Genomic DNA, 23,476 nt, shown 5'->3' with positions numbered 1-23,476 from the left:
TGTGGGTACAGAATTCAACATGCATGCAGCAGCTGAGAGCCCTTCTGTAGCATTAGCATGTGTGGAATCCAGATAATGCATCTTGTACAATTTACTTTTGCTTATTGATTTGGCTTTTCAGTCTTGTTTTTCTTACTCCTCAAAACTGGACTTTTGAAAAAATAGATTAAGTGATTAACTGTTACACAGAATCTGGTTTAGTTATGGGACCGAAGTGTTTCCTCCTGAAATGATTATCATCCATTTAACATCTTTCTGAATACCTGAATAATTTCTTCTTCATTTTTCATTCAGTCTGTGCACTGTGCTGCCGGACATCTGCAGAAACTAGATTTGAAAAGAGAAGACTCAGACCAAGCTGACGAGACTGTTTGTACATCCTCTACCTTATAGAGAAGTGGTGATTAAGCTGCTTGAATTTAGAGTAGGTTGGAAAGCCATTTTATGGGACTCTTTATGGAAAGGCTTTATTTTCTTATCAGGCATTTATCTTTGTGATGTATTGATTGCTGTTAGAAGGTTTTGGCTGTGATGTGCAATTTCACAGTACATGTGCACCTTTTAGAATTTCTTCAGTGCTTTGTATTTAGTATCTGTTAAAAATGAGGTAGCATTTAAATCATGGAAAGGCTTCTCTGGAAAATGGAAAGATACCTTTCGGCTGTCTTCAGTGCAATAGAAAAAAACACTTGATTCTGTGAATTTGTGGAAAAAGTGTTTAGCTTGCAAAATTAGAAGATACCAAGCAGTCATGTTACAGTTTTGCAGTGTTGTACATGTTATATTTGAGGTATGGATGCTTTAAATCAGGCTTACAACATGGGACGGGGACATTTTGCTAGGGAGCCTGGTCCAAGCCATGAGCCTGCATTAGAGTTTCAGGATCAGCCTCACAGTGAAGGTTTTGTGAACTTTATAAATAAATCTGTTTAGGAATTGCCACATTAGACAAAACTCTGTATAGTACGCTTTCTGCTGTGTGGGGCAGCATCACGTCAAGTGTATGTTTAGACAGATGTAGCTTTCTGAAAATTAATACCGAGTAAGTACCTGTTGATGCAGTATCCAAGTATTATGGGCTGATTACGGGGGGAAATGGAGAACTTTGGGACTCCTCTCTCAGTTAGTTAGTTGTGGTTTCCTATTGCACTGATGTAGCTCTACCACATGGGGATGACTCTGGGGCTGTGGCTTCCCTGAAAATTCTATAAATGGTCATAAAATTTATTCTGTAGTGATGGAAGGGGTAAGATGATTAGGTAAAACTAAATGCATGTCTGTTAAATAAGATTTTTATGTTGGTTTCCAGAGTAGCAGGAATTTGTGTGGCAGATAAGTGGGGGTGGGGGAGAGGTTAGAAGCTAATTGCTCAGCTTTAGGCAGATGACTGACCAAAGGGGAGCAACTTGGGGTGTTTTTAACAAAAGACAGTCCTTTGCAAATCAGTTTTAAATAAAGATCATCAGAAAACCTCATGCCTTACCTTTTTCTTGTTGTTGTTTTTTCCCAAAGTTACATAATTTAGCAGCATCTCTGACAGTTCATGCTTCTCTTTAGCCTGGGGAACTTCATAGGTAACGCTGTGATAAGTAGCATTTGGCTGACCACCTGCTCTCTCTTACTCTGGCAGTATTACAACTGGCTATGGAACAGCTATGAACTGATCACTTGACCATGGCAAATGAGCTGCCCTCATCAGTGTGTTCTGGTATATATTTAACTTAATAATATGAGCAGATGGTCATTATATTGATTCATGAAGCAAGGGAGGAAGCTTGGCTATGTTGATAATGTAAGGCCTTTGCACTGAGCTTTGGAGTGGGGCAGTAAGCAAGGGGAGGAGAAAGGAACTTTTTAAATTTTATTTTTGAACAAAGAACTACCATGGACAGGAATTAAATAAAACCAAGGTTGTGACTCATCAAGCCTGGTCATTTACCCAGAGGTAGAGACTGTTAGTGGTTAGTGCACAGGAATGATGCTGCTGAAGTCCTTACATCATTGATGGTGCTTAAAAAAGAGGGGAAGGCTATGGGAGGGCAGTATCTTGCAGCTATGAAACTTCTCACTCTGTCATTGCTATTAATGCTGAGTCTTTTAAGGAAATATTGAAGGAAAAGGTCATATTTAAGTAATAGTTTGGTGATTTTTGCAAACAACTACTTTGCTAATTGTCGTCCTATTAAATATGGTAAAACTGGATTTAAACATGAAGCTAATTTTATAAAATATTCAGCAACTTGTTAGCTGAACTAGTAAGTTTACAAATTCCCAGCTTGGATCAGCTCAAAGGATCAGCTTGATTTAGTTATTCATTTTGTAATTTGCACATGAGAAACGCTGTGCACAGAAGAGCATTCTCTTGAGCATGAGCTTAATCTCGTGTTTTGGTTCCTGTTTCTCCTTGTTGCTGATTAGCTTTGCTGTCTTATCGGTTTATGTCATAGTATGTGACTATAAATTGACTTTGCAGTGAAGAGGGAATACGGTTTGTCTTCACAGATGCTGCTGTTACCATGGAGATAAAAGGACCAATGGCCTTTTCTTGGTTTGGACTGTACTACAGTGTTCATATAGAGACGGTGCATTCGAAAATGCACCATTTGGTGCTTTTAAATTCCAGTCTAAATATCAAATGAGAAAGCATATTATTTTTTCTTGGTGATGAAGTTTAATAATAAATATAGATTTGGGACTTTTTCTGGAAGCAGAAAGCAAGCCCACAAGGATTGTGAAAACAATGTGGCTGGTTTATGCTTGCTAAACCTCCTCTCTGGGAAAAACCTTTTGGCTTTGCAAAATATAACCCTGTAAAGCCTTTGGGTTTATCTGATGCAGTGTTTGATGCTGGTTACATCACCAGCTTGCTTATCTGTGATGTTCCTCTGTGGCTGATCTTGAATGAGCATGTAAAAGCTGTGAATGTGATTCTTTTTTTTCTTAAGAAAGCTTTTCTACCTCAGGCTGCTTGAAAGAAAATATAAGTACCAAATCCACAACACATTCAAGGATGGCTTGCAGAAGGTGTTATTTGTGAGTACCTTTTCCTTCTTCATCTGTCATCACGTCTCTGATATCTGTGTTGAGGATTCCAGAAGTGGGAGTAGTGATCAGTTTATTGTTTGGTAGGTTTCTTTCCACGAACCATTTTTAGGGTGTTACCTTTTTGGCAGATTAATGATTTCTATATTAGAAATGCACAGATGATGGTTGTGTTTATGCATGTGAGTATTTAAAGATTTAACCTAATAAAAGTGGATAAGCCAATATTAAGCAGAAGAAAAGAAAATAATGAAAAAAACCAGTTTGCATAAAAGCAATGTAGGATGCTAGGTATTCTGTCTATGATGAGTCAAGAATCTCTTCCATTTTGTTTGAATGCTTTGTCATATTAAAGTATAATCTGTCTTTTAAATGCATAAATATTTACAGAAAGAAATGGACTACAGTCTTAAAGCAATATAACATCAATAAAGCAAAATATCGTTGTGTTTTTATTGTGGTATATATGCTTGCTCATATCCTAAAGATGCATTAATTGTTTATTATTTACTTGAACAGTTTCTCAAACATTACAGTCATCACAGCAGGAGTTTAGTATTTTGTTCACTGAATGCAGCACAGCAGCTCTTCACATGAGTTGTCACGTTTGGCAGAATGGCTAAGTGCTTATCCACTTGTAGCGAGAGGAAGGGCAATGCTAAAGTTTGCATACCATTTGTGGCATCAGCATACGGCTACGTACAGAAAGCACACTGGGCAGTTTTATTCGGCTGAATTCTGGTGGTTCCACATGGCCCTTACTCTGAGCTTTCTCTTAAAGTGTAGTGCAGTGTTGTTCCACTTGAGATAAAAATCAGAACCAAATACACACAAGTGTGCAGTTACGTTGTCCTCTACCACCCACCCTCACTTCCATCAGTGGTTCACTTCTAATCCACTGTTTTGGAATGGCTGTACCTGGTATTTGCATTTCTGAATTCTGGTTAAAAATCCTCTGCCTTTCGGGTTAAATTTAGTTTTGCTCAAGGATCTTACATTAAGGAGATGCAGTTGTGGTCTGTAGGTGTTGTCAATTATTTTAATAGTGACCATGAGGGTCCTAATTGAGTAAATCTAGCTCATGTTCAGTAGCACTGTCCACATGCAGACATAGTAAGTTTAACCATTCAAGAGTAAACTGCTTGTAATGAGAATTGAGAGTATTGAAATCTGTTCTTAGGTTTTCTTGAGCCTTTTGTTTTACAGAGACTGTATGAATGGTTAAGTTGAAATGCTTGAAAATGAGAGAAAACTTGGAACTGTACATAGGAAGTTCAAACAAGGAAAGTATGTTTGGAAAACAGGTTGTAGTCTTCAAGGTATATATGGATCAGCTTTGAAATAATGCCTTATGTTTATACAAGGGAGAAATCATTTGTGTTAGACTCTATTTTTCTTTGAGTGCTGTGATTCCGGGATTTTGTAACTCTCAGTAGGGGACAGAATTTCTTACCGTGCTTATCATGCAGTGTTAAAGAATATCTCATCTCTGTAGGTTACTTTCTTTAACAGTGATGATGCAGTCTTATTTGTAGAACCATTTTGTGCCGTATTTTCCTATATTACTGCTTACGTTTTTGATATCTTTTACCTGCCTCAGCACAATGCTGTAGAAAACAAGATGTGAACTATGACTTCTGTTATTCTGAATTTTGACTCATCTTTAAGAATGATAAAAAGGGAAATGCTGGTAGTTGAGAAGAAGAAAAATGTAAGCCTAGGGCTCTTTTAGAACCAACTCTGTAGAATATGTATGGGGAAGGGAGGGGTTATATACACACAAATCCTTCATATTCTTTAAAACTGATCTGTTCCAAACTGTAATAACATCTGTTAAGTAGTTGGAGACACAAGCTCGTTAATGCATGAGTTAGTTTGGAGATGAAAATTTAAATACTTTAAGTCTGTTAACATTCTAGTAATATACACACTAAGGACATTTACATTTTAAAACACATCTTTTTTACATTTTACATTTGAAATATAAAATGGAAAGAAAAAAAAAAAAAGCCTGGATTGCTGTTTAGCTTTTTTTAGAACAGCAGCGATGTCAAACTACTAGGATCAGCAAAGCGTTGCTTTTTCAGATGCTGCACTGAGTAGAGCATATGTCATTGTACCATTGTTTCAAGTAACAGGATTTCCATTGCCGTAAATTTCTTATGGTGTATCTGTTTAATTTCATTCTTCACATATTACTACTCTTCCTTTTCCATGAGCATCTAATCCAATATGTATAGGAGCCACTATTTAGATGTGGTTTTACTATGATTAACACTCTGTGAAGTCATAAATGTGGCTGTATTCTCTAATGTGACTTGCAGTTTCTTGAGAAATTCTGGGACCTATTTTAATGAAGTAAGAAATGTAGAAAAGATGCAGTTAATCTATCAATTTTCTGATTTAATTTAAAATGTTTATTTCCTTCTATCCTATGCAGCTTTGTCTCCGCTCTGTTTCATTTCAGGTTTTGAACTGTATATTTTTTCTACAAATTTAAAAACTGAATAGTAAGCAAAAATGATACAAGTACACTGTATTTGTACTGTAAATTTCTGTACATCACCCTTCAGAATAGATATTTTGCATTACGACTTAATCAAGAGGGAAATAATGATCCTAATTATGTGTCTACATATTAACAATCTTAATTAAATTCACCCTAGTTACAGTTAACCCACTATTGGAGACTGCCTACAAACTCTGTGTTGGCCACGATGTAAAAGAATCATCTTTTGGCTATTTATATAGGCTAATACTTCATTTTCACAAAACCAAAAAGTTTATAATAATTATTTTTTATGTAACGTTAATAGGCATTGTGCTATAGGATGGGGCAAAAATAACAGATGCGTGTCTTGTTTAGTATGTTGTGATGGTACTGGTCTTGTTCTCCCAAGAGGAGATGATTATTTTAAAGCCCTTTTGATGGAGGAGAGGTCAGTGAAAGCCTACCTTATTTTATTTTGTTATTAAAATCCATCTATGGACACTTAAATTGGAAATACATAAAGGGTAGTATTTTTCCAAACACGAACCTATCAGTTAGCATTTGTATTGCAACATGTACAAATGCTGATTTGTTCATCATCATCATTGTGATGATGACTGAATTTTATTTATTATTGAGCAAAATTCAGTGCTCTGTACTCTAGCCTGTATGTGCTTAATTAGGTTACATGACCACTGCGTGGTGAGGGGGGAGATGGAGGGAAGGAGGGAGATGCCAACGTTGCAGGTCTAGAATATGTGGTTGTGCTACTTTGTGATGTCTGGGTGCTTTTCCTGTTTGTCCTCCGAGTCAGGCTGTTCTGACAGGTAATTTGATTGATGTTTACTGGACATGATGTGTCTTGTTACCTTCCTGTGTTGCAGTACCCAAGCTGTGTGCAGAAAGCTATCGTGTTGGAAGGAAATGATAGGAATAACATTCTGGAAAATATATTAGTTGTAATCTTTTATAGTGTATGAAGATCTTTGCCATATAAGCTCAAAGGCCTTTTTTACATATGCAACTGTAAAAGCAATAATAGCATTTAATTTCTTGTAGTTGCTTTTCAATAAATTCTGTATAAGACTGCAATTAATAAGAACACTGTAAAAAAGCATAGTATTTTCCATGGGCCACCACTGCCTCTCCTTGACATACTTGACCACAAATTGCTGGACATAAAATAGGACAAATTAAATAAAAAAAATTGTTGGTGCTACTTCAAAAGCCAAAATCATAATGTCCTGTGTATTTGGGCTGAAAATCTGAGGAGTAAGAGGAATACCTCTGATGTCAGAACAGTAGGAATTTGTCCTTGTGAATGTAAATGGGTCATCTGCTAGGTCACACCTTAGTGGATGTGTCTGCAGACAGCTACAGTCAAACTTAGGTTGAGGAGTTTGTGTGAGTTGCCATATAAAGCTGTCTGCCATTTTATCTGCTGTGATGAATTTCTGAATTGTCTCGTGGGTGCAGTTAATGCATTGAAAGACTTTCTTGTGTGATTAACCACATTCATTATCAAAATTTTATCTGGAGTCAATATAAGCCTGTATTACTGTGATTTTTATTGTTGGCCACCTTTATGGAAGTCAGTTTGTTTTTATTTCAAATTTTATTAGTCTCTAAATAAATGATTAGATTTATTAAATAAGAACAGGACAGACTTTTCTTGTTTTTACCTCTGGTCTTTTCTAATCTCAGCTGTAGTCATAGCTCTGGATTGAGACGAGAAAGAAAACTATCAACTTGTACTATAGTGTTATTCTTCATCAGGTTAAAATACGATTAAAATGCAAGTATTCATTTTATTAGCTTGCAGGCATGAATCCAACCAAATAAATCACTCTAAGCTACCTCAGATGCCAATGAAGTGAATGGGTTTATATAGCAGATGAACTCGTCTACCACTTGTGCTATTTACAAGTCAGTTTGACAATGGATCTTTGTCCCCTAGCACCAGGTATACAGAGTGACTTGGGCAGTTTCAGGAGGCTGTTCTGTTGCACATTTTTGGTAGCACTTGTACTTACTCACTAGAACACAGTACCTGATGGAACATGTACCAGAAGAAAAGGGAAAATACTGGCAGATGGAGGCGACAGATTGTTGCTTCGTACGAAGAAGAGGAACAGTGTATGTAGTAAGAGGGCTACGGAAAAATGTGGTAGTTAAGGTGAACTGACGTACCTCCTGGTCCCGTCAGCAGCGTTACAAAGACATCATTTCTTCTGATGCAGGCCTGTGCTAATACAGCTTTCCTAAGTACCCATGAGACAACAGTCTCTTCTGTCTGAAAGCTGGTAATCTTGTTAGGAAGAAGTTCTAAGAAAGTAATGGTTTAATAATTCCATCAAACTACTGACAGATTTATATACGGCTAAAATTAAACACTGGCAGCGTAAAAAGGGTTGGATATCACATCCTGCACTAAGCACCACATGCCGTTCAGCTTGGAGGACAAGCCTTGCGCAGGCTCTCGGCGTTTCGCTGGGTGGATGCAGTGCTCGCCACGACGGGTCGCGCAGCGGCACTGCCCTGTTCCCAGGAGCGGGACAGCTAGCAGCCTGCTAAGGGCACGTTTGGGAAACAGATAGGGAATAGCCCGTTAAAGCAGAAGTAATTAGAAGTTAATAGCTGGGTTCCCAGGTTGTTTTAAAACCAGTATTGAGAAATATGTCTACTGAGTTTAGGAGGCTTGTTGGTGATTGTAGGAGAAAATGAGCGAATGTTGGCTTGTGGTTATAGCTTTAAGTGATAATCTAGTTCTTCTTATTTGTACTTCTAAGTAAGACTCTAGTCCCAAAATAATAAAAACAAAGGGCTTTTTTGTTCTGCTGATGAATACAAAAGTAATGTTAAAATGAGTGGTTTCTAATGGCAAATATGGGAATTTATATAGAAGGTAAAGGAACAGTGAAGCCTACTTTGGGTCTGCGTACTAATGTTGCAGCTTAGACTTGCTTAATGCTGGCCTCCCAAGGGAGATGTGATTTCGAGGTTTTATCATAGAATTTATTTTGGGTTTAGTTCTGTTTTTGCTGTATTAGTAGTCTGTTCTCAAAAGAATTTAAAAATATAAATAAATAAAAATTTATCAAGTGATTACCTGTCCATGAGTACCTGTGGGAAGCTGGAAAAAACTTTGCCTGGAGGTGGGGAATTACCACAACATCCGTGGAAGCTTTACCGTGCTTTAGAAGCTGAATTTCCCAGAAGCAGCATTCATCAATTTAGTCATTTGTCTTGTGTCAGTTCTGAAGTATCTGAGTATCTGTTTTAATGTGAAGTACCATCGTCTCAAGATGCAAAACCTAAACAGGGCCAAGTATGACACTGCAAACAGAGGAGGTGATCGCTGCTCCTAATTTAAATATATTTCTTACGATGTCTTTAGGTGTTATGACTTAAATCCTTAAATCAATTCTGTTTTGAGTGCAAACTTGTGTTGAAGGCTGATTGAAATATCTATCTTACAAGTTGATTTTTTTTTTTAAGTAACTTTAATCGTGAACTTTTCCTGATATAATTCAGATGAGAAAATAAATGGAAGTATTACTTTAGTGTGCAACTAATGTACAAAATGCCACGTACTGATCTTAAATTGTGCCAGTAGAAGGTGGATTTGCTTTGGGTAAAATCAGTTTGCTGACGGGGCTGTAAGCCTGAGCATCATCTGTTATCAGGCTGATTGGGCATCAGTCAGTGGGACCTGGAGGAACCAAAACACTTGGTCAAGATATCCCTGGATTTTGAAGTTTGGAGCAGAGTCCAAACCTCATGTCTGCTGCTGTAACTAGTTGGATAAAGAGCCCGGTGTCTCTGAGCAGCAAGGGGCTGAAACGTAGCTTTACGCATTGAGCATATGTCTTTAACATCTGGAATGTTCTTGCTGAACCCAGCAATATGTGGTAACGTAATTACAAGTCTGCAGTTGAACAGTTCGTCATCTATTTTGTCTGTTCCATACCTGCGCCTGTAAGACAGTCGAGTGCCAGTGTAGTTGCTACCTGACAAACCTTTAGTGCTTCTTATTTGCTATCAAGGTGACTGGACTTTTGCATTTCTTCTGCACCTTCGAAAAGAAACTCAAAGCAGTTGGGCTCCTAACCAGTCTTGTGCAATAGGTGAGTATTAACCGTAACTGCAGAGGAGGAGGCTGAAACTGCAGAGAGGACTTTTGTTGTTTTGGTATTTTTGGAACATGGGAAGGTCAGAGGAGGACACACTTCTGGAACCTCATGGGCAGAAGCTTTTGGGGATAGCCAGGAGCAAACTCTGTTCAAAATATTTTGTTGTGCACAAGTAAATCCATGGAGATTCATTGATATGTTTACTGGTTTATTCTCTGAAGAAGAAAATGCTATTAATGAGAATAGAAATACTTGTATAGGAGGAAAAGGGTGGGAGTAAGGGAGGCCTGGGACACCCTCATGCTGATCTCCTTTTGCTTCTACTGGAAGACTTAAGTATTCACAAAGCAGGACGCAGCGATTTCATCAGTGTGATCCCTTTCCCTACCCAATGTGAGACTTTGTCATGTGCGATGTACACTTATGACATACTACCCTGGTTCTGTCAATTGTGTGGAGCAGCTTGTGTGAATATCATGTTTCTCTTGTCAGAAAATACTGCTTTTACATGTTCTAATGGCTTTTATCATGGTCCGTTATGTTTTTGGTAACATTATCCATCTTCCTATAGAATCATTCTGGTCTTCTTTCTAAGGGGCCCAAAGGTGTCACCACTCAGTTTGCTCTGGGCGGCATTAGCAGGGTATGGCCCATGATGGCAATCTGCCTGATGACTGAATTGGGTTGTGATTGGCTTTCCAAAAGCTCAGGTACTTTGTAGGTGTTACCATCAGTTGACATCTTTAAACAGAAAATCCGACTCATCTTGGCTGTGCAGTTGCTGACACACTGTTGGCAACAGAAATCAGAACAGGTTGACCTTGTGGGGTTCCTTTTTTTTTTTTTTTTTTTTTTTTGAGGATTAGTAACCAACGCATTTCTCAAAAGGGCCGACATTTTTTGCATAACCACTCTGTTTGGTCCTATGAGAGAGTGACCTCATAGGATTTGCTTTAAGCCTCAGGGACCCGGAAGAATCAAAATCAATCTCTTGAATCATTTGTCAAGATGCCAAGTAAAAATGTGCGTGTGTACATACATACACAGTCTATTAAATAGTCAGCTTGGATTCTTTTCAGTTAAATGAGTATTTTCAGTTTAATGGCTATTTCTTCCATGTGTACACACTGCAAGATTAGGAAATACTGGTCTAAATTTTATTATTTCTTAGAGGAATGATATGTTTTAGGAAATTTGGTTAGGTGGTTTTTATCATGGGTGCCTTATTGTGCTAAATCTTCTTCAATGTTTCTGGGCAAAAACATCAAATCTGCTAAGTGTACTCTGTGTTGCTTAAAGATCGTCTAAGCTTTACTTCAGATGCAGTACCTCACTGTTTTGCAACTCTTGTGTGTTTTTAACAATACAAACATTATCTGGACTGCAGGATATCTTTTTGCGTTGTAAAACTTTTTTTTTCCTCATGTTTTGAACAAATGACATCAATTAAATTCATATTGCACATTTCAGAATATTGTTTAAAATTTGGGTGAAGCTTAGATTCTTTCAAATTTGTAAGTGGCATATTGCAGCCTGTGTATAATTACTGGGCCTGAAGAAAGCTTATGTCCTTACTCATCCCATTGTGCCTCCTCATGTTTAAGCACTGTGTTTGAAATGCCATTAACAAAGAAACAGCATGACTGGTGCAGAGTAACATCCAAGTCTGAAGTTCCATTTCCATAGGAATTTTAACCCTCAGTGTTTATCTTTTGCCTCTGTTCCACACAGCAAGGCAAAAACAAAGTCTTAAATTGGCATTTTATTTTTATGTTGCGACAAAACTTTGATTCTTCATTGCAAGAGTTCATCACTGTCATTTTTGATGTGTATATTAAACTAGGGGACTATTTCCCTCCTCATTTCCTGGGATTCAGAATTGACAGCTGCATTTCAAATTTCATTCAAACTTATCAAGAGTTTCAAATATACCTACCAGCGCCTGCCTTTCCGTAAAAAGCCCCTTTCTAAACACTTGGTGTTTTGACTTTGTGTTTTTCCTTGTGTCGTAGGTCTTTAAATACTCTGCACCAGTTTTGCTGTCCAGCTCCATTGTACCATACCCAGCTAGCTGTCCCTGCCACACACTCAGAGTACAGGTAAGAGTAGATATGGTCCACACACTTTATATTTTTGAAGAGACATCTAATGTTATGATTTGACAAAAGAAAAGGAATAGCAGTTTAAGGTAAATTAAAAAAAAAAAAAAAGAGGAAGAAAAAAGAATTGAGTGTTAGGAAAACATATCAAACTAATTTTTAACATCTCATAGGATAGTTATATTTGCTTCTCTCAGGCACTATTGAATGATACAGTAAAATGGCTTTCATGTGCTTTAAGAGGCACATCCCCCTAGACACTTCGAAAGGTAGGAAGAAGCTAATTGTAGGTTTAGTTCTCACATAACTAACATATCAAGGCATAGAAATTTTCACATAGTTTATGCAGAATATTGTTCTTATGAGCAACAATTTTTTCTTCTCCTGCCCCCCAAGTATTTCATGACAGAATAGCCATGTATGTAGTGTTCTCAGGGTCAAAGGCATACACCTGGAAAAGGCTCAGCATTGCTTTTTGATTTGAATGAAGTAAAGGGTTTTTAAATATAAATGCTGAGCAGAGGCTGCCCTACATATATCAGAAATATACGGTTTCCAGCCAGTAATGCTTTATTTAACATAGATCTCTTTACTGACTATGTGTTTTCCAAGTTCTCTTTGATTACATGTGGACAGCAGTAATTACACATCTTAATACAAATCATTGTCAGTGCCAGAGTGTTTTAGTCATCTTACAGAAGCATCAAAGGACAGGTAACCGAAGTTACTAGAAATGTGAGAAGTGTTAAATTGTGCATACATGTCATGAAAAAAAATGCCTTTAACTTTTACTTTTTGCTATTAGTGATTAACTTAGTGATAATTGCCAGCTCATGAATACTATTAGTATCAAAAAATTTAAGTCTGGTGCCGAAAAATCAGCTCACTTTGCACTGGTAATAAGGAAACACAAAACCGAACACTGAATCCTAAATCTGTAAATGCATAAGCATACTTTGATTTTAATCTTTCATGTCTTAGTTATATCTAACCATGCATGCTTGGATCCATCCCTTTGTTTTACACTGGAACATCACTTTGTATGATTTTTTTCCTCTCATCAGAGCTCTTAGTTTTATTTGGTGGTAGCGAATCTGTAGTTCAGTTGTAAGACAACTTCAACTTGAAGTATTCCTTCAGTGAGGAGCAAGACCTCAACATTATTAGATTCCCGTTTCCTTTTTAATAAGGCTTTTATTTTTAATTTCTCCTTAGATTATAATGCCTTAATTTTAAGGGTTTTGTTAGAGACATTCCTATAGAGAGTTGATGGGAAAACCAGTTGTTTCTTGAATGTTTTGATATCTTGCTCCATGTAGGTTATTATTCATATCTGTAATATATCTTCTGGAATGAAAAACTTAGACCAGTTTTAATTTAAACTTAACCATTTTATTATGAGTGATGAAATAGGGGAGGGCAGGGATTGGATATGGCCTTGTTCTTCTCTTAGCCCTTTTCCCCCACCCCAACACACAAGCTGCCTGGGTGTAAGATGACTTTTTGCCGGGGTGATATAGTTGGGTGTGTGACAGGGGCAACCAGCTGCAATACATGGCTGTATTAGCAAGAGCACAGCCAGCAGGCACGAGGCATTTCTTCTCCTCCGTCAGCACTTGTGAAACATCATCCCTGGTATGTCTAATAAGGCATCAGGATACTGGTGCAAGTCCAGCAGAGGGCCACCAAAGTTGCTGGGGGCTGGAGCATGTGACAAGGGAGGAGAGGCTGGGAGATCGGGGGCTGCTCCGTGTGGAGAAGAGGAGGTTCAGGGCTGTTGCGGTCATTATCTCCTTAATGGGAGAGCACGGAGAAGGTGCAGCCAGCTCTTCTGGGAGGTGCACAAGGGCAGCGCGAGAGGCAGCGGATGCAGACTGCAGGAAGACAGATTCCAGTTAGACACAAGGGGAAGCAAGGGATGAATTTCACTGTGAGGGTGGTCAAACTTTGGTACGGGGTCAGACAAGGAGATGGCGTCTCTGTCACCACTGATACTCGGTCAGCTGGACGCAGCCGTGAGCAACATTGTGTAGCTGGCCCTGCTTTGAGCAGGGGACTGCACCAGACACTTCACAAGTCCTTTCGAAGGTGAATTATCCTGTGATCCTAAAGCACTCCTCCGTTTGGAAAGGAAAAAAAGAGCTGGAAGTTTGTTCTTTGCTGTACTGTTGAATTTAGTTTCACGTTCTCAGTGATGTGAATGCTGTCCCAGGTAGCATCCTACACACACGTGGTGGTGTGTTAGAGTCAGGCTGTTATAGTCTTCCTATCAACAGCTCGATTTTTGAAGCTGTTGTATCCAAACTGGTAGTTGCAACCTGACATCACTGTATCTGTAATACCTGCCGAGTACAAATTATGCACATTTTTGTAAAAGCCCTGAATACAGTAATCCTCTTGCTGTGCATGAAAATCAGCTACTATAATGCTAGCACAATTAGACTCTTAATTTCCACATACATTTAATAGTATTAAATTTAGCTTTTGGTCTTCCCATTTATCAATTTATAAATAGAAATAATTGAAAACAATGCAGACAGAAATGGGTGCTTCATTCTAACTTCAGATTTGAGGCTTTATTTAGAAAATACACAGAGGGATTAATTTTGTAGCCCTGAATTAAAAATTAAATTTGCTCTGAAAGAAGCAATTAATGAATGCACAACAGTGAAATCTGGAGCATCTCTGATTTGCTGTTAGCTAATTGCTGGATGTTTTATTCACTCCAGCAGTTTTATTTCTAGTCTAGATGATCTTTGGCATCTGTTTTGAATTGTTAATAGGGAAATAATGCATTTTTAATAACTGCAGCTATTGCAGTAATCCCTTGCTTGATCATTTCACAATGTTCAAAATAGATAGAAATAAAATGAGTTATCTTACGTTCTCCTATTGTAAGAAAAATCACGGGAAGCCTAAGCACATAACATACTTTGAACTAGTTATTTATGTTTGTGTTCCAGTTAGCCCATATGCCTCCTGTGTTTGCTCCTTTTGATTTATTCTTGTTTAGAAGTTGGAAAAAAAAAAAATAACAGTAATGTCTGTTGCTTGGCTTCCTTAACTCCCTTTCTCTTCCTGCCTCCCAGTGCCTTAAAAATAACGTACCCTCGTTCAAAGCTGCAGACTCCATGAGGTGCTCTGTCTTCGTTAGTGATGCTCTGAATCCAGGTGTTACGTCTGGTGTGAAGGGCAAAGTAAAGGAGATGGTGTCTGGAACCAGGGAGGCTTCAAAAAGGTCCTGGATCTCTGCAGTCTTAGTTGTACTGCGGCTGCTGAGCCTCCTGCCTGGTATGGCCCAGCTTATCTCGGTGGCCCTGCAGCTAGAGTATGTGCAGAGCAAAGCCCAGAGTTACAATGGTATTCAGAGAAAGCAAATTTAATTGTATCTGTTTCTCATTCAAAGAAAAATCTGGTCCCACGTTTTCCAAGCACATTTTCTGTGTAACAAAGTTTAGTTAGAAGTTCAGCCTATCTGTGCAGGTGCCAGGTATCTTACACGCGCTCACTTTTGTGCACCTCCTAGATGTCAGCTTGGAGTCTAGCCCTTGAACTTTCTGGTTACTCGGCTGTTTACATCACTCCTCAACACGTAGGTCGTATTTACAGGGTGAAGGCAGACCAGTAGCCAACCCTTTTCAGAAGGCTTCCTGCTCTGCTGAAATTGGGGTGAGGGAGCGGGCAGGTTGGTTTCGTTGGTGTTAGTGCCTTACAGCCCCAAATATCACTGTAGCTGTCAGCTCCTCAGGCTTTTGTGATGAGTGTTGCTGTAGCAATAGCTCCAGACAGGCAGATACAATGAGTAGTGCTCGTGCTTGGGAGTGTCAAGTTTTACTTGTATCTGTATTCTTTGAATAGATCTGCGATAGGTGGGAATATGCAACTACAACTGCAAACAGATTTGCTTACCACTATGGATCTTTTGATCTTATGTGTTTATTCATAATTCTGTGATTTCCTTGTTCTGCTTTGCATGAAATGTTGGCTGTCACTCATTCCTTTCTCCATCCATTCTACCTTCCATCTTTCTAATATTTAATTAGATGCCCTTATCATGTCCAAAGGCCATTTGCAAATCTTGAAGCTAGAGATTTTTCTTTTCTTTTTTTTTTCCCCAGTGATACCTGTGAAAGCAAAAAGATAATGCAAAGGATGTTATAGTACCAAAGAAATCCCATCATTTTCTTGCAGTCTCTACCTGCTTAATGTTTAATCAGCACCTCTGGGAGGTAAAACCATTATTCTGAAAATTCTGTGCTTATGTGAAATTTTAATGTGGAATCTTTGTTTCACCAGGTAATGTTAGCGTACGTGCAACAAACCACTGTATCAAAGATGATAGGAGGAATAATTGTGCTATTTCTTTTTTCCTGAGCCAGTGGTAGGCATCGTAGCTGTTTTGTTACCCAAACTGGCTAACACAGAAGCTTAACATACAATGATGTCTAGCTGGCAGATGCTTCTCTGTTGAATAGAGTGGTTTAGTTTTTCTGCTTTTTCAAGAGCACTGTGGGTATTCTTGCACACTAGGCACAGTCAGGGAAAACTGGGAACTCTTTGCTTGGATTCCTGAAATTGAAAAATACCAGTTTTTCAGATAAATGTGGTTCTTTTCAGCTCTGTTTACTTTTTCCATGGGTGAGCACTGTACTGTTTGCCAGGCTTAGACAAATAGCAAATATTTCTCACGTAGCATCTATAAATATATCCCACACTACAGAGCAGAAACCTCAGTCCTGGGGTAGTTACCCAGTCAATGATTAGTCACAGGTAAAACTGTAGCTGCAGGAGCTATGCTTCACAATCCTTTCTACTGTTGATATGACTGTTTATTGAAGTTTTGTACAAAAAAAAAGAAAAAAAATAGAGATCTTATTTCTAACTGAATAACAATTGCCTAGCTATATAACTTAGCATATAAGCACTTTCTTCTTTACAATATGCAGGGATTTAAAAGCTTGACTATATATATATATATATTTTTTAATTTATTATTATTTTTTCACATTAAGCAAAGGAGTGAAAGTAAGATATCTCAGATCAGCCGGCATCTTGCTTTAGGTTATCCTGGTTTTCAAGATGAACAAAGAAAAACAGATCCAAACACTGTCCACATCTCATACTCTGTGCTAAGTCAGTATGAGAGGTTCAGATGATTAGATAAGGCATCTGTGTTCAAACCCTATGGCAAAAGAAAGCTGGCAAAATTATAGTAATACTTGTAATTTTCCACTTGATGCCTGTGTGATCTAGTGATGTAAAAAGAGTGAATTGTGTTCATACATGGCAAACTGTCTGAAAACAACCAGGAGTTGGCAGAATATCATGAAATTTAGTATTTGGTTTTGGATTTTCTTGCTTTTTCTTCCTTTGTTGTGTTTCTTTCCATCCTCCTCCTTTAGCTTGTTATTTAGTTTAAAGGAAATGATCACTCGTGGTTGTGTTACTGGTAAAGAAGTGACCTCGTACAAGCTTCCTGCTAAGCCGGCATCCCCTCCTCCACCTGCCATAAAGCACGTTATAGCATTACAGATGTAGGTATTCCAAACTGCTGCTTTAATAGCCTTTGTGCCTTCTGGTTTGTAGCACCATTCATGATGCTGGCAACTCTGCATGGAAACAGAGTTCTTTCGACTTGAAAAGAAGGGGGGTGAAGGGTCAAGTGCAGCTCTATCAATCATCAGTACTTCTGTGTGTAAATCACCAGCAGAGTGGGAATGCATCTATTCTGCATTTTCAGTGAACTATGGGCAGTGAAAATCCTGGAATGTTTCTCTTTAATATGTTAAAAACAAAGACCCCATGGCCACAGTAGGCTGGGTATGTATATGACTACTTAATGTCATTTTTCGTATGGGAAAAAAATTTGCGCTTTTGAAACAGCTTTTGCCTGAGAGCTTAGCTGTCAAGTATTAGCCTGTGCTCATTTGGTTGTTAGTTGTTGCGTTGAAAGTTTGGTCTCTGACACTAAAGAGGTTACCAGTTGGTACTTACAAGCAAGTTGCACTGTTTGTGAATTTAAAAACAAACAAAAAACAATTTGATCTTCATTTTCCTAATGCTGTTCCCTATGATTCTGTTCCTCTGTCTTTTTTCTTTCTTGCCCCCCCTCTTCCTTGGCAGGGAAGATAATGTTCTGCACCAGTTCTGCTGTCCACCTTCGGGGTCTAGTAGTCCATCTTCAAGATAACAGAGAAGCTCGGGGTCGCTAAGTGTGCAGTCAGTGCTACATCTGTATAGTCCATCTCTCCTCTCTAACTGGTGTGTATGGGACTGACATTTGCATGGATGCCATAGGATTCTTGTTCATATCAAGTCTGAGTTACTCAGAATGGCACAGCCGTAAATTTTTATCATCGGTGCTTAGTAATCTTTTCTCCATGCTTTTCTACAGCTCTCTTCCTTGTGTCCAGTATTTGAAACACTTGCAAACTGTAAACAATACATAAAATGCACTATTTATTTTGAAGTAAAATAAACAGTACCATAAGTCTTTAAGTGTACTGTGCATTTTGTTACTGTATGTGGTCATGTGGCATGAAGGGCACAAACTAATACGATTTCTTCTCCCCCAGGTGTTCAGAAGATAGGAGGGGGGCGAGCTGTTTCTTGTAATGTCATCTGTATTAGGATGTTTTTTCTGCTTACAGTCCTAAAAGTTTGCTTCAAGTCTGGGAAAACATCAACATGACATTTTGTGAACGTTACTATACAGAGATTATCCAGAACTATTGTTTCCTTGCTTTTTGATTATTCTGAAGAACCAGCACATTTATGTCATTACAGCAGGTACTCTGCCTGTGAATGATTACATTTCTCAGCTTCTTTGGGATCTGTCTTCTAATTTTGTTTGCCTGTGTTTGTCAAAGTCTTATGTTAAGCATTAGAAAAAGTACAAGATCATTATTTATGTGCTTCTGGTATCTAATTGATGAAAATATTTTTTCTCTAAGCTGTGCACCAAATTGTCATCAAAGAAATGAACTTGTAATTGAATGGCCCCGTAACTCCAGCTAGGTAAATGTGAACATGCCTGTGTGTGTCTAAGAAGAGTCCAAGTTACCATTACCCAAAAGGCACTTTGTTGATTACACCTTTCCAGACACATCTTGTGGCTCTAGAATAACTGGAGGATTTATATTGGTTGGATCTTCCAAACTTAAACACGCCAAGCAGGTATACCAGGAAACAGATTTTCTGTAAAGTGGCGTTCACATGCCTGAAGCTAGCAAGGAAGAAAAACTTGGGTGGGTGGAAGGCTGTTAGGCTCCTAAGCCTGTTGTTGCTATCATAAGTTAAAATTTTACTCCAAACTACCTGGAGCAGACGTGGTTGGGTGAAGGGTGAAAAGCTGTAGGGAGGTGGGTTGTTTTTTGGATAGTTATATGTAGCTCTGAGGATTGGATAAAAGGAGAATCATCAGAATCAAGAAGGGAAGAACTGCAAAGGTAGCATAAGGATCATTCTCATCCCGTATAATGTACTTTTTTAATGACTCTGAAGGTATCCATAGTAAAAAAACAAAAACAACAAAAACAAACAAGAAAAAAAAACTATTTGCTTTTCCATTAGATTTGATCCTAGTGTTTCTTAGCACTGCTCCAATATTATGCTTCTTGTTAAATGTTTTCTTGTAGCTGCCTAAGGTGTGATCCTGAAGTGTCTGAAGCCTAAGGAAGAGTTTGCTTGCAGAAGGCTTATCTGCCTTCATGATTTTACAACAGTTTGCCTACGTCCCCTGTTCTGACAGTGCAGAGTGAACAATATCTGGCTTTTTCCAGCATTTGATGTTGAATGCACCCTAGTTTCACGTGTGTCTCTTGGTATTAGACGATAAACATGAAGTACTTTCATTCCCACTGTAAAATGTGCAAATTATGTATGCAGAAATAATGTCATAGATTACTGCAGTTTAATATGCCATTGGAAGTGTTCTGATGTTTATTGGGCAGGGTAAAACACTCAGATGTCTGAATGTTGCTGAATTTTTTTAGCGTTTTACTGCTATAATTAAGATTTTCTCAGAGTTGCTACCCAGAGATAGCAACAGTAGGAATTTCTGATATTTTGACTTGCTTATCTCCCTCCCAAATGTAAACAGTGATTAACTCTCTCTACTTGGTGTACTGAACAGAAGCACTGTAATTATTCTCTTCTATAGGGTAGGATTTGTCCCATCGTTTAATAAGTATCTTTTCTATATTTGCGTAAAGGAAAACAAAGAAGAAAGACTACTGTTAAATATGAAAATTAAAGCCACCAGCTCTTGGTGCCAGCCCTTTTGCCTTGAATATGGTTATAGTTAATGATGGCTCTCCAGCGAAAATGAAGTAAAAGACTGATCAGTATTATTAGCTGTAACAGGATGCTATCATTGGCTCTTTTCTATCTGGTAGTTTTCTAGTTAAGGGAAGATAATATCAGTATAAGTTGCTAGCATTTGAAACAATTTTTGGTACCCATAGTGTCTTCAAATCATGGCATTTACGTGCAGCAAATCGAGAAGCTGACCTTCTCTCATGCACTGAAAGTCAGAAATGCACAAGTAAACATTTTCCTATTTAAATAAATTATGGCTGGCTAAATAAATCATGCTGTGAATTTTAGGATTTAGCACTGGAACCTGGAAGGAATTCTTCTTTAGTTTGCCTGAGTTTAGAGTAGGTGACCTACATGCTGCACGTCATTATGAAACAGAGAAAGGCAGCAGTGGAAAAATTTCCATTTCCTCCAGATTCCTAGATGATTTTGCAGCTGCTTTTGTGAATAGTGAAGACTGTCTTGTTGTGCATTCTAGTATGGGAGGTGGAGGAGAAATCACATTTTTCATGTTTTTATAGACCAAATTGTTTCATGCACCACCTTGAAGGTCATGAATGCTGCTGCTTTGGAGGAGTTCAGTTAGGAAATTTCTCCTTCAGCACTTTTAGGCACTTGCACCTATTAGGATGAGGATTTTTTGGTTTTCTTCTGCAGTGTGGATTTCTCCTTCACAAGCATACTCAATTCTTATATTCTTAGGGTGGTTTCACCTAAAATAGGTGGGTAAGACCAGTTATTGCAGAGCAGCTACTGGCTTGCTGTTATTTTCTGCACATGCATCACTTCCTCTCTTTAACTGTGGCTGTGGGAAGGCGATCCAGCAGCTCAGAGCAGTTTGTGCAGACACTTTGTGCTTGAATGGCGTGGATTTTTATGCACCACTAGATGGAGCAGAGAACAGCTCAGCTGTGATAAATTGAAGACTCATCTCCCAAAGTAGGATTAAAAATAACTCTAACTAGCTGAAGCAAAATATTTTAAAACATGAGGAGAAGAAATAATCCCCTGGAAAATGTTGTAGAGTGTAGATCTTAACCATGACTCAAATCAAGCTTTTAAAAATTTCCTTTAGCCATTGCACCAGCTCCAATTTCAAGTAACTCAGGATTCACAATGAATTAGTATCATGGATAGTTTATGGCTATGGAAGCTCCTTAGCCATAAACCTCCCTGAGCCCAGGAAAGAAGTATAACCTGCTGTTCAGAATGAAGCAGCATTAAAATAGCATTTAAGGTGACTCACTGCGGTCTTTGTCAAGGGGCAGTGACTTGGCTTAGTCCTTTCTGTAACCTCCTCATTCGTAATTGTGAAAGGGTGACATTCCCTTTACATAAATTTGCCAAACTGACCATTTTGATCTGCAGCACTGAATCCTTTTCCAGCATGAACACTGAACCCAGCAGAGAATTTTCAGTAAAAAAAAAATAATAAAATAAATAAAATAAAATAAAGGCATAACCAAAAATATCTACATAAACATCTGAAGGTATTTTTATGTTGGTGGCAGGATTGTGAATATTACGAAAATTTCTGGTTTTTACAAAAATTGAACAGTTCCTGAAATGGTGGCTAGAGGGAGCTCCAATGCAATCTGTTTTAGAAGCTTTCTCAGCAAGTAAATCACTATAGACATGGCCTATTTTATTACTTGAACCTGTAGATAAAAACAATGGTGGAAGCCATCAATATTGATTTACATTTACTTTTAAATGCTATTAACACTGGGGATGGAGGAGTATTTGATCACATGGAATTACAAATAGGATATATATGTCAGCATGCCTTACAGTCAATTTTGTTTACATATTTTATGGTTATTACCGTATATATGTGGAGTCTGCTTGTGTAACGCGGTCCACCTTTCCCTTTCTCAAGCTGTAGTGTGGGTTAGTTCCAGGGAAGGTGCGTGTGTGTAACTGTAAATGTATGGGGTAGGATGAAAGATCCGGCTGTCCTACTGTCAGACGTCTGTCACATAGCAAGGAGTATATGACCAGGGCAAGTGTACAGTGATACTTCTCCTAGGCTTCAGTACATTTTGGCAAGAAACTAATCAAGCTGTCAAATAGGTTTTCAAATGAAAAAGAATTGATAATTACTATTTTTTAAAAATGGCATGAAAATTTCAAAACTACTAGAGGGAGATTTCTATTGTCAAGGCAACAGATATTCTAGCTTAATTGTTCTACCTCTACCCAATTAATTATAACAATTCAGTTCAGGGTACCACACTTATAATTACAGGACGTTTGGTTTTTTCTCTTCTACATGCAGGTATGTTTCACATTTTCTTTAACTTCACAAAATGTGCACAGCAATTGCTCAGAGCTGGGTGGGGGAATTTGTAAGCCAGCGCAGCTGCACAGAAGGTCTGAGTCATCTGCAACAGTAATGGCTTTGTGACTCAGCTGAAAGTGAGTTGATTTGTGATTTTGTGACCCCCACCCCAGCTTGCTGAAGGACACTTTTTTGGCCTTCCTTTTTGAATGGGGTCGTGGCACTGGGCAGGAGTATCTGAACATGCCTGGCAGTGAGCGTGGTGGTTGCAGGGGCTGGTTCCTGGCTGTGGTTGGGGTATTACATGCTCTGGTGAGCTGGGAAAAATGGATAGATAAAGATGAGACACAGTTTAATTGAATCAATCCACAAGGAGAATCAACATCTAAGGAATTCAGTAAGTTTTTGTGTGGCCAGATTTTTTTGGACCAAATTCAGGCTCCTGTTCTCAGCTACTAGGTGACACAGTTCTGCTGCCATCCAGTTTCCACCCTGTAATGTACAGAACTGTCTTCATTTACTGGTCCTTAAAAGAGACTTTGGAGATCATCTGGGGGGTTGAGAAGGATGTCCCCAGGGAAAGGATTTTGTTTGGTTTCGGTGTGTTTTTGTTTGTTTTTGGGGGTGATGGTTTTGCTTTTTCACAAAAGGATGACATTATAGGGCTAGAAGGAAAGAGTGTACAGCTAATAAGTTTTGGTTTGCCTACTGAGCAAAGATTTGGGTACTCATTAAAGACTGATTAGGTCAAATATAGATGCTAAGAAGGGTAGGAGGTTTCAGAGATCCTGAGTAGCATGGCTTCCTCTGTTTTGCTCAGCTAAAATCTTTAGCTGCAATTACTGTGTTGCCTTGGTTGTTGCTGTAAAATATGGGTGTTGCTGTTTCCTTTTAGAGATTTTCTGTATTTGCTGAACGAGCTGGGTAGCTGAAGTTGCAGATACCAAAAGACTGTTTCTTCCAAGTGTTATGTTTATTTTCCATATTCAAGTGAAAAATTGTACATGGGATATGGGGTTTCATGAAAAACCTATTTTCTAGTGTTTCAAGCAAGTGCTTTTGTTTCCACACCCATTAGAGGTTTTTTGGTTTTTTTTTTATGTTAATTGTA

The 23,476-nt window shown here is 38.4% G+C and overlaps 1 protein-coding gene across 14 annotated transcripts in view; it reads left to right on the top strand.

The window, feature by feature from the left end:
* IQSEC1 (IQ motif and Sec7 domain ArfGEF 1) overlaps nt 1-23,476 on the top strand; it is a 344,442-nt gene that overhangs the window by 148,221 nt on the left and 172,745 nt on the right. For 7 of the 14 annotated variants that reach the window (XM_080607008.1, XM_080607016.1, XM_080607010.1 and 4 more), the window contains exon 3: nt 11,679-11,765. The exons of 4 other annotated variants lie outside the window; for them this stretch is intronic. In XM_080607008.1, coding sequence (XP_080463134.1) covers nt 11,679-11,765 — 87 coding nt within the window. Of the gene's footprint in view, nt 1-2,576; nt 3,034-11,678; nt 11,766-15,888; nt 15,995-23,476 lie in introns of those variants that run through there. 3 more of the 14 variants (XM_080607022.1, XM_080607007.1, XM_080607013.1) reach the window with 3 other exon arrangements.

This window comes from Anser brachyrhynchus (genome assembly GCF_964034855.1).
Source record: "Anser brachyrhynchus genome assembly, chromosome: 10".
In the NCBI taxonomy this organism is placed as follows: Eukaryota; Metazoa; Chordata; class Aves; order Anseriformes; family Anatidae; genus Anser; species Anser brachyrhynchus.
Note: the sequence above shows the minus strand (reverse complement) of the source record. Positions and strands in the feature narration are given on the sequence as shown.